The sequence below is a fragment of the Sinocyclocheilus anshuiensis genome, unplaced genomic scaffold (assembly GCF_001515605.1).
Source record: "Sinocyclocheilus anshuiensis isolate Anshui unplaced genomic scaffold, SAMN03320099.WGS_v1.1 scaffold817, whole genome shotgun sequence".
NCBI classification, from domain to species: domain Eukaryota; kingdom Metazoa; phylum Chordata; class Actinopteri; order Cypriniformes; family Cyprinidae; genus Sinocyclocheilus; species Sinocyclocheilus anshuiensis.
In genome coordinates, this window is record NW_015536521.1 from 400,533 (window position 1) to 412,397 (window position 11,865).

The following is an 11,865-nucleotide window of genomic DNA, read 5'->3' on the forward strand; positions in this document are numbered from 1 at the left end:
TTAAAATAATCCCAGTGTTACTCGTCGTAATTGCATTTTTACTAGTAACAATTCAGTTAGAGAGCTCTACAATTAAATTCTTACTAGTAACAATGGCAATTAGAGAGCTCTCAAATTCAATTGTTACTAGTAAAAATTGCATTAAAGAGCTCTGTAATTGTAATTCTTACTAGTAAGAATTGAATTGTAGAGCTCTAATTTAATTCTTACTAGTAACAATGGAATTTTTAGAGATCTCTAATTCAATTAGAGAGCTCTCTAATTCAATTCTTACTGGTAAGAATTGAATTAGAGAGCTCTATAATCATAATTGTTACTAGTAAGAATGCAATTGCAGAGCTCTCTAATTAAATTAGAGAGCTCTCTTATTGTATTTATAACTAGTTAAAATAGATTTAGAGAGCTCTCTAACTGGCATTGTTACTAGTAAGAATTTAATTGTAGAGCTCTCTAATTGAATTGTTACTAGTAAAAATGCAATTACGACGTAGTGTTTCTTGCGTAAAGACAACGCTGTACTTATACAAACAAGAAGATATTTATTTACCCTTGCAAGACTTCAGCTGCTCTGCTGTGGAACTTCAGTTCACTGCACTCAAATCAGTCAAGACAGGGGGTGGAGTTATGAGGTTTGACTTGACAGTTTGAGCGGCTCCAACAAGATTTAGCCAAGGTAACTCTTTTTAATACCTTTCATTCGCTAAATATATTTGTAAAACAGACAGACAGACAGACGTAAAGGGTGACCAATAGCACTGATTTATTGAAGAAGAACAACAACAAAAAAACACTTCGGAGTGCACGGACAAAAAGGGCATGTGCTCTGCACAGGTTGAGCTCTACCTGTGCACGTGCCTGCATCTTCACTGAACAGCATCAGAAAGGGCTTATAGTCCAAAAGTGTGCATACTTGGAGAAATATTGATATATTTACACGTTTACTTTATATTTCTTCAGACAGAATCGTAATTTCTATTCATTTTCCACTGGTTTACACAATCTGATGAGCAAAGCTGCTCTGACTCAGATGAAGCTCATTCGCTGTTCATCTGTCACTCATATTACACGCTCATAACCCGCCCTATCTTTTCCGAAGCTTCCCTTACACTTCCGCGTTGTGTCTGTCCACAACAAACCCAGAGAAATGTTTCTACACACAAACATGAAGGTAATAAGCACACAATTACGACAATAGCCTATATAACTGGTATGTGATTTTCATGAGATTTGGGGTATTTTAAAATCATAACAACAAAGAATGCTTACACTAGCTGTCGTAAACTGTATCTGCAGCAAGGCTCATGGGTAACATCCGCATGCTTGTGGGAGTTGTAGTTTTTTTTTTGCGCGTTAACCATTTTTAGTTAGTCTGTTAAAAATAAACAATCTTGCACCGACACCAGTTATACGTTATTAAGATTATTCATTCCGTTCGTGTAGTTATGTAACAGTGACACTCTTTTTTCGTCGTGATATAGTTAAATGGTCACTGAACAATCTTTTACCTCTTTCATAATCTGGCTTCATAAAACCTGATGAACCTAGTAATATGTGCCAGCTGACGCAAAATAGCAAGTAATTCATTCAGATCCTTGTCTGCATACTATTAAAAGATAACCTATTTATTGTTAAACTACTAAGGAGTAAGGGCAACGCCATCACCCAAAATTCACAGGACGTGGGGCAAATTTGTAGGCAATTTTTTTCTTTCTGTTGCTTCATGCATACCTGTGTCAAAAGACAAATTAACACCTTTTAATGTTATAATTGTCCTAGTTTTCGCAATTTTCAGGTCAGGTTATCAAGTTTTCTGTTTCTGTATAAGCATTGACATAGTCTTGCCTAGAAAAAGTTTTTTATTATACATTTCCAACATTAGGGGAAAAAAAAAGTTTGTTTTACACACATAGACCCTTTATGAACACGTGGTCTTATTCATCACAGTTTGTTGTAAGTTGCCACATTAGGAGTCTATAACTAAATGTTATACTGTAGTCCATTTAATGGATTTTCAAATACATTGAAAAAGTATTTTAGTTATAGCACAAAACAATAAAACAGAGAAAAAAGTAAAAGATATCAAACTGTTTTTGCCAAAAGATTGTATTTTTATGCTTGGGTTAGATATGACCGTGCAGATTTGACAGAAAAGTGAAGGAAGATTTACAATCCATATATTTAAATCATGAAAAGCATGTTTTTTTCTGAGGACTCGGTTCAGTTGTTCAAATCCACTTTCATTATTATTGACACTTGTATCCCAGTATTATTGTGTCCCCTTCTTTACTCACGACAAAAGCTTTTATAAATCTGACAGAAGGCCCTTTTTCACAGTTCTGGAGTTCTCAGAAGCTGCAGTCATCAGATGGGTAGACTTTTATAGTAGTGAATGGGAGACTACAGAAAATAGGATTTTTGCATTCCCATTTGCAAAAAATCCACAGTAGTGTTTCAACAATTTTTTAAAAGGAAAAAAAAAAAATGTAGAGTCGAATTTATTATCTCTTCCTCAGCCGTTGTGTTAGAAATATCTTGCAGCATTGTTTACTAATTTAATGCCATGGTAATTAACACAAAGTATAGCGTTATAAATGTTTATTTATTATTTTTTAATGAAAACTTTGGTAGATGTATGATGGTAATAACTATGGAAATGTCATCACAGTCTGTGACAAGGTTCTATATTGGAATATATGTAATGATAGAATTTATTTTAAAACATCTAAAGAAATCGAATGAAAATGTAATTTAACATTTAATCTTCTGAAACCAGCATGCAACCACTGCTAGAAAAAAAAGCATTTGAGATATAGCCCTTTTGACAAAATAACTTTGGTTTCACTCGTTTATTTACTGACTTAATACTTAAATACAAAATAATAATTTAATCTGCCTGCAAGTTTATGTAATCAACCATTGTATCACGTGTCAACAAGCTAAATGACAGTGACATGTACTGTAATTGTTTTACAAAATAATAGATATTTGTTCGTACTTTGGATGCGTTTTACAGACTACATAAAGAGCTTATAGGTATTCAAATAACAAACACAAACCACAATCTTTTACAATTTGTGTTCTCTGTTGCTTTATTTCTTTACATCATTCATGTAATAAACAAACAAACAAAAAAAATCATACATACATACATACATACATATATATATATATATATATATAAAACAGTAGATTTCTAAAGAGCAAAAAGCTCCATTCAAGGCACTATTTCTCTCACTCTGTACAAGTAAATAATATTTTTAACATATTAATTACAGTCAGAAAAATAAGTAGATACTCCACAACATTTATCATTCAAATTCAAGGAAACTTAACATAACATAACTTTTGGTTGTTTTCATCATATTAACTCTAAAGTTCTCTTCTGTATGGCAATGATCATCTCTATTTGTGTTCCAAAACTCTTTTAGATGCTGTAAAGTGACCATCTCAGACAGACTCTTTCAGGAGAACACAGCTGGGATCCTTCTTGGACAAATCCTCTTTTTCAGGTAATCTTTTGGCTTTTTTCCATGCAAAACCTCTGTAATAAGTGAAAGAGTCGAAAAACATGTTATGGTTACCCATTTACACATGAAACTTCGCTCATGTCACTTACACTTTAACTTCTGACGCAACATTCTCTTGCGACATATGCATCATGCATCATTGCATCTGATCAGATCCAACTAGCACAAAACTTTAATGTGAATCAGGCCACCGCCAGCTTACCTATCATCCACATCCTGGATAGTATCAGGCAAAGGTTGTGCAAGGGTTTCTGGGAGAAAGAAGGCGAAGATCCCACTGAGAATCGGAGCTCCTCCGTAGATAAAACCAGGCAGCCATGGGAAATCCTCCCCAAGAAGCAGCACCATGGGGGCCACCATCGCTCCAAACCGAGCCATCATGGACACCCATCCCATTCCGTTTTGACTGAGAGGACACAGAAGAAAATTACACAAGTTGACATCACTTATTCTGAAAAATATCTGTGGATCTTGTCAAAAAGAAACAAAGTGATAGACAATGCAGGGCCGTAACCATAGATATTGAAGGGGATAAGTCACTCCTACTAATTAAAAATGGACAAATGATCTCTCCCAATATATCCTATTCTTGATAATGCTTTGTTTGCTGTTAAGATGCCAAAAGGTTTAAAAAGTTATATTATTAGGCTGATCTGCCTCAGCGGTCTAAAAGTGCTTGTCAATGTCAAAATGGCTAAGACTAGTAAAATAAAAGAAGGCAGGCAGGATTTACTGCTCTCAAATTTTTTTTTTTTTTTACAAATTTTTAAAAGTTAGATGTAAGTAGCTAAACATTTGATATTAGACAACCCTTTTACAATAAAAAAGATAAATAACCAAAATCCAGTGATGCAAACTACACTTTTTTTTTAAATATAGTAAGAATCATTTAGCCTACGTGACAAGAAACACTGTCATTTTGCATTATGAATAAGAATTAATCTGTGCATATATTTCAAAAATGCAAAATCCTTTTCTCCAATTTTTTTAATTTATTCATTTTCAAAGACAATATTATTCTTGTCCTTTTACTCTTCTTCTTTCTTTCTTTGCAATCCTTCAATTATCATCCAAAAAATATATATTCTTATTCTTTTACTGTTCTTCTTTCTTTTTCACCGAAGTCCTTTAAATAAAAAGACTACTACAAATCAGGTGATTCTTTTTACTTAACCGAATTAAATAAAGGATTTAAATGGATTTAAGGGTAATCAGTTTGAACTATTTGCAAAGAATTTTGCAAAATTTTTATTTCGAAATATGCACACAATCACTTAATACTTATGAATGTGTTCAAAAAAAATATTGCAGTAGTTCAAATTGATTACTTGACAAAAAAGCAATAATTTTAATTACTCTTCTTCTTTCTTTTTCTTTATCCTCTTAAATCCATTTAAATTATTGAATTATTTAAGACTATTATAAGACTATTACTACCGCCACCCCCAACGTCCAAGACATGGTTTCGACCTTGTGGACAAGTGCGATTAAACTGAATCGTAGGTAATTGTTGTTGTTTTAGTTTGATGCTGACACTAGCTAATTACCGGATGACTGTGGGATACAGCTCTCCAGAGTACAGGTAACAGCAGTTGAAGGACGCAGCCAGGCAGCCCTTCCCTATCACTGCCAGACTGGTGCGTAACACTTGCAGGTCTGCACATGCACAAAAACAAGAGTCACGTATACATAGGTACACGATCAGCCATGTGAATGTCAAACTCGAAATGCCAGGGTCTCAATTTCTGTGATCTTGAAGGACAGACAAACCTCCAGATCTCACTGGAATTTTATTATTACCGTGCTCTATTGCCAGCGAAGCTCAAATTCTCACCATAAGGCACCAGAAGATTAATGAGTATGATTACACCAGCCAGTACAAGAGCTCCGCACTGAGATGGTCTTCGTCCTAACATGCTCATGGATATCGTAACCAAGATTTTGGCTGGTATATCCACCGCTCCAAAGATGATCTGGATAAGGTAAATGCTGACCCCAAATTTCTGCAGATCCATGGAGAGGCCGTAGTAGGCGAAGCTGGTTGAGAACCTAAGATGTTACAGTTCAAAGGTCAAAAGTGTGGTCGTTTTCAAATGCTGGTTGGTACTGAATGAAATGCTAGGATTGAATGACTGACCAGACTGCGCTGAGGCACACGGTGATGGTTCTCATTGAGGATGTGCGCAGGAGGTCTAGAGCGCTGTAAGACCCCTTCGAACAGGCCTTCTCCTTCTTCATGGACTCTTGCAACATCTGCATGCACAACCACAACAGAATAAGAATTCGGAATGACCCAGGCGATGCTGAAATTGATACGTCATACAGTACATAATGTCATACCTCAAGGTTGATTTTGTCAGCTTCTGCATGCCGTCCATTTATGCGAGCCACCGTTTTGAGGTTTTTTACTGCCTGCTCTGATCTCTTGGTCAGGACCAGCCACCGAGCAGACTCTAAGAACCACCTGCAGAAGATAATAATGTGACTAGAATCCACTGCATCAGATCCCATACTGCTACATATGTGACCTTGGACCACAAAATCATATTGAAAATGAGATTTATACATCATCTGAAAGCTGAATAAATAAGCTTTCCATTGATGTATGGTTCGTTATGATAGGACAATATTTGGCTGAGATACAACTATTTGAGAATCTGAAATCTGAGGGTGCAAAAAAATCTAAATATTGAGAAAATCATATTTAAAGTTGTCCAAATGAAATTCTTAGCAATGCATATTACTAATCAAACATTAAGTTTTGATATATTTACGGTAGGAAATTTACGAAATATCTTCATGGAACATCGATAATTTTGACCCATGTATTTTTGGTTATTGCTACAAATTTACCCATGTGACTTATGACTGGTTTTGTACTCCAGGGTCATATATGCCAAATATACACAGATTTTCAAGTGGATGACTTCTTACAAGGAGTTTTTAATAGCCATTTTTTTATATAGGCATAATGTGTTGAGGATTGCTTTGTGCAAATTGTCATTTGGTTTACAATAATTATTTTAATTATTTAAATAATGAATAATCATTGTTATTAGTAAAATTAGTATAATATAATATTTATTTATAATATAATGTATTTTTATTACTAAAATAGCAATAAATAAATGTTATTTAATTATTATTTCAATTATTTACTACTTAATATTATTAATTTATTTAAAAGATTAAACACTAATATACATTACCGTTCAAATGTTTGGGGTTAATACGATTAAAAAAAACAAAAAAACATTTAGATTTTTATTCAGAAATTGATCAAAAGTGTCAGTAAACACTTTCACATTGTTACAAATTATTTCTATTAAAAAAATCTGAAAAAGTATTCGCTTCCACAAACATACACAATCCTTTTCAACACTAATAATAATAATTTTAAAAAATGTTTCTTGAGCACAATATAGGCATATTCAAATGATTTCTGAAGCATCGTGTGACGACTGAAATAGTGGCTGCTAAAAATTCAGCTTTGCCATTACAGGAAAAAAAAATAATTAAAATAATAAAAAAAAATGTTGTTATAGCCTAATATAACACAACATTACTGTTTTTACTATATCTTAGACAACAGAGGAAAATTATTAAATCTTACCGACCCAAAGTTTTTACTTGTAGTGTATTTGTTATGTAACCAAAAAAGAAGTAGCAAATACTGACAGCACTTGTAACGTACTTGACATATTTTAAAAGTGGAAAGGAAACGCACCATGAGTAGAGGAAGGACACATAGAAAGGCAGAGAGACGGCCAGTGTGAGCCAGCGCCAGTCTCTGATGCAGTAAGCGACGGCTGCCAGGATCAGCTGGCCTGTGGTGTAGCAGTAGCCCGTTCCTGTGCCCACCACCGTCCGCACACGCGTGGGGATCCATTCCACAACTGAGGAGAAGAAACAATGACAGTTCATTCCACAAGATGTCGCCAAATACAATGTCTGTCAAATGCAATGTTTTTTTCTCTACACATTGAATAGGTGCCAACCTCCAATTTCCAGCTGTTATTCACTGTACTCACTTAGAGAGAAGGAGTTGAGTACCAAACCAGACAGGGCCATGCCACAGCAAACGCGGAATATGCAAAACATGGTGAAGGAGGTGGAGAAGGCAGCACATGTTCCTCCAACCGCCATCATCAGGTTAGAGATCAACAATAAAACACGCCGGCCAAACCTGCAACAGAAGACGGAAATTTTACCTCATTTCTGGGTCAGAAGGTGTAATATAACAGAGTTTACGATGATAATATTGTTGTTGCTGTCGTATTTAATAGTAAAACCTGTCACAACCTGTCAGAAAGTCCCCCAAAAAGTACTGCTCCCACAAGGACGCCTCCCATATAGGTAGTTTGACTCATTTGCTTTAGGGCACGCTGGTCACAAACCAAATCCCACTAAAAGATAAAAAAACAAACAAACATTCGATTAAAAACACACATGATAAACATTATGACTGTGTTTTGTTTGCATATATAGCATTGTGGACAGGCAGAGCTCATATACACTCTTAAAAATGAAGGTTGGCATTGATGATTCCATGAAGAACATCCATGGAACCTTTCCATTGGACAAAAAATTCTTTATAGTGGAAAAACATTATTTTATATTATTAAAATGCTCCTCACACTAAGAAATGATAATTGAAAGGTTCGAGGAACCAAAAATTGCCGCATCACTGTGAAAAATCCCATTTGGAACCTTTATTTTTAAGAGTGCATTGCATAAAACGTTCTTTGAAGGGTGAAAATGATATTTAGATTGTTAAAATCCTGCTGGAAAAAAAGAAAGCTAACGCCAGTCTATGGTTTTAGTGGGTTTAAGCTGGTCAAGCTGGTCTCTGCATGACTAAGTTGGTTGGTCTCCCAGCCTGACCAGACCAACATGTCTAGCTAAGGAAATGGTCAAAAAAACTGTAAAACCAGCCTGATAAGCCTGGAAGACCTTAGGCTACCTTAGACTGGTTTCTTCAGCATGGGCACAACGAAAAAATGTTTCTTTGACGAACTTAACAGTGAAAGGTTCTTTTGGGAACCCAAAATGGTCCTTCAAAGCCATTGTTGCAAAACCCCCTTTGGGAACCTTTATTTTAAAGAGTGCTGTGACCCCAAGTATTTGCATTTAGAAGATGCATCTAAAAAAATCATGAAATTATTGCATTGGTAATGCTAGACCTTTTACCATTTACCTCAGTAATGATAGTTGAACTCATTTCTGTCGTGTTGTAGTACCATCCATCCTCACAACTCTGCATCTCTATCTCTTCCACACCCTCTTCCCATAGGATCTCTGAACTGTTGCTGCTCAGAAGCTGCCATTGAGGATGTGCGTAGCGTCTGCAGCGTTCCAGTTTGCCGTTTGTGCCCAAGGGCACAGTGGCCTGCAGCACGTCCCTAGCACTCATGGAGGACATTGAAATGTTGGCGTGGGGGGCGCAGTGGTGCGGTGGCACAGCGGCCACAAAATTCTGCAGCAGGTTATGGCTGGCCATCATCAGGATGGGCATACTCAACAGGGTGACATGCACGACCTGGAAGCGCCCTGTGCTGCCAACCTGCTCCAGCAGGTCAGAAAAAGCCATGGCTCAGAAGTCAACAACAACAGGAATTACCACAGGTATCACAATTCATGTGATGAATATGAGTTTATGAGTTTGAGTTTGAGATATGAGTTTGAATGAGTTTATAACCCAATGTTCTGCCTTGAGGCGCAAGTCAGTTGTAAAATGTATCTGTGGGAACATAAAGATAAGGTATGAAAAAACCCTGATAAAAAAAACAAACAATTATAGACTCTGAAATAGGTCATGCTATGCATTAATCAAAATAAAATTACATTGCAGTCACAAAACAATTATATTCCAACATAACAGATTTAAATATACTCATTTAGCAGATGTGCTTATCCAAATGATTAAAAGCACTAGTGTGTCAGATATATATTACTAGATTATACAGATGCAAATATATTTTGATTTGAGAAAAAATAAAAATTCTCAAAGGTTGTTTTAAAAGAAAGGACTATTTCAATCTTTCTACTTCAAAATTTCATAATGCACTGCATTACTGGCTGTTTCTTTGTAATTAATTAGTAAATACTAGCAATTTCTAAATGGAAATTGTTTATGCATCAAATATTTAGTGTGTCTATGCATATGCATAAGCATATTACCTTAAATGCAATTAAAATAAACTAAAAAGAAAAGATTCACATATGAGCATAAAAAGCATGCGCACCTGTTGTGGCTTGAAGGATGTCCTGGATTTTCTCCCTAAATCAAATGGAATTAGAAAGTGATTCTCAATAGGAGAGGTACATAGAGAAACTGTTATGCTTTGTTGTATAATCAGCTCTGAAATTCCTCAGGCTTTCAGGTGGAAATGCACTTCAGGTCCGCACTGGATTAAAAGGTCCACTTTTAAACTGCTTAAAGCACAAACTTTTCCATGGAGCCCAGGAAGAGATGCCTCAGCTCGACTGAATTTGCTGTGCTCCCTCTGGAATAACCCTGGCTAACCTCTGTGCTCATACCTGCTGTGTCCTGAAGCTGGTCCAGTGTCCGGGCCGGTGGGGGGTTACTGTGAGGAACAGAGCTCAACTCAGGGTAGATTAGTGTGCGGGAGTTTATGTCTCATTATAGATGTGAAAGGGGAGGGGATTATGGGTAAATTAATGATTTTAAGGCATAATTACGGACTCTCTGCTTAGCTGTTGAGTGGGACAAAGGCAGAACGTTTTGTTTACTCTAGCAATTATGAGTGGGACAGAACAGATAGCACAGAGTAGAAGAGTAACCAAAGATGTTTAGCCCTAGACAGGTTCCTGTATGTCTTCTGACTCTCAAAGTTCAACCTTTTACCTCATAAACACAGACACCTCTAGGTTATACTTGTTCAATCTACTGTAAGGTCATAAATCTGACTGACTTGAATAAGTCACACATCTAAAAAATATAAAAAAACCACTCGTATCAATATAAGTTTTATTGTGATGCCATTGTGTGTGATCAGGATTTTTCAGCATTTTAATACTCCTTTCTAAATTTTCATGTATACAGACCCATTTCATGTACAGGTGCATCTCAATAAATTAGAATGTCGTGGAAAAGTTCATTTATTTCAGTAATTCTACTCAAATTGTGAAACTCGTGTATTAAATAAATTCAATGCACACAGACTGAAGTAGTTTAAGTCTTTGGTTCTTTTAATTGAGTTGAATTACTGAAATAAATGAACTTTTCCACGACATTCTAATTTATTGAGATGCACCTGTATACAGACCAATTTTGATAAGACAACATCATGAATGCAAAATAAAATAATGAGCTTTTATTTGTCATCATACCAAAGCTAAATCATGGTAAATAAGTTTTTGAAATATTATCTGGAAGATTTGTTTAAATGTACAAAAAAAAAACTGAAAACTTATTCAAATGTAAATTTTTAGGTATTTTTATATAATTTTATATTTATATAATTAATTATATAATAAAAAAAACATGTATTATTTGTATTATATGTATTATTACATGTATTATCACTGCTGTTCAAAAGTTTGGGGTCATTTTTTAATTAATACTTTTATTCAAAAAGGGTGCATTAAATTGATTAAAAATGACAGTTAAGACATTTATAATGTTACAAATGATTTCTATTTAAAATAAACACTGTTCTTATGAATTTTCTATTAATCAAAAATGTTTTTTTTTATGGTTCCCACAAAAATATTAAGCAGCATAGCTGTTTTCAATATTGATAATTATAAGAAATGTTACTTGAGCTTCAAATCAACCTATTAGAATGATTTCTGAAGGATCATGTGACGCTTATATTTAAATAGCCTATATATTAAAATAGAAAACAGTTTTAATTGCAATAATATTTCACAATATTACAATTATTACTGTATTCTTGATCAAATAAATGCAGACATGCTGAGCATAAGAAACCTTCAAAACCATAAACTCTTTCTGACCCCAAACTTTTGAACAGTAATAACAGTAATGTTTAATTATATAATTATATTTATAGACATTTCTTATTGCATTTCATATTTTTTAATTTTGAAACTTTTTATACTTGTTTGTGTATGTGTGTGTGTGTGTGTGTGTGTGTGTATGTATATATATATATATATTAGTAATGGAGATGGTAATTGAGTATGGATAGTAATTGATATGGTCCTCACTGCAGAACACAAGATCCAGGGGATGTGGATGTGGTCCAACTCCTCCCACCTTACATATACCTAAACCTACCCGTTTCCACCCCCTGATCCCTAAACCCACCCATCTCCACCCCTAAACCTACCAATCTCCACCCCCTAGATG

At 35.0% G+C, this 11,865-nt stretch overlaps 1 protein-coding gene across 1 annotated transcript; it reads right to left on the reverse strand.

Moving 5' to 3' along the window:
- Window positions 1–3,225: 3,225 nt before the first annotated feature.
- On the reverse strand, window positions 3,226–9,887 carry slc22a6l (solute carrier family 22 member 6, like). The gene is made up of 11 exons (XM_016493476.1): window positions 9,773–9,887; window positions 8,725–9,267; window positions 7,830–7,933; window positions 7,559–7,713; window positions 7,255–7,423; window positions 5,868–5,991; window positions 5,665–5,780; window positions 5,362–5,576; window positions 5,075–5,183; window positions 3,730–3,933; window positions 3,226–3,541 (listed from the first exon to the last, which is right to left on the reverse strand). Exons 2-11 carry the CDS (start codon window positions 9,115–9,117, stop codon window positions 3,448–3,450), a joined length of 1,683 nt encoding a protein of 560 aa, XP_016348962.1. The 5' UTR covers window positions 9,118–9,267; window positions 9,773–9,887; the 3' UTR covers window positions 3,226–3,447.
- Window positions 9,888–11,865: the final 1,978 nt, after the last annotated feature.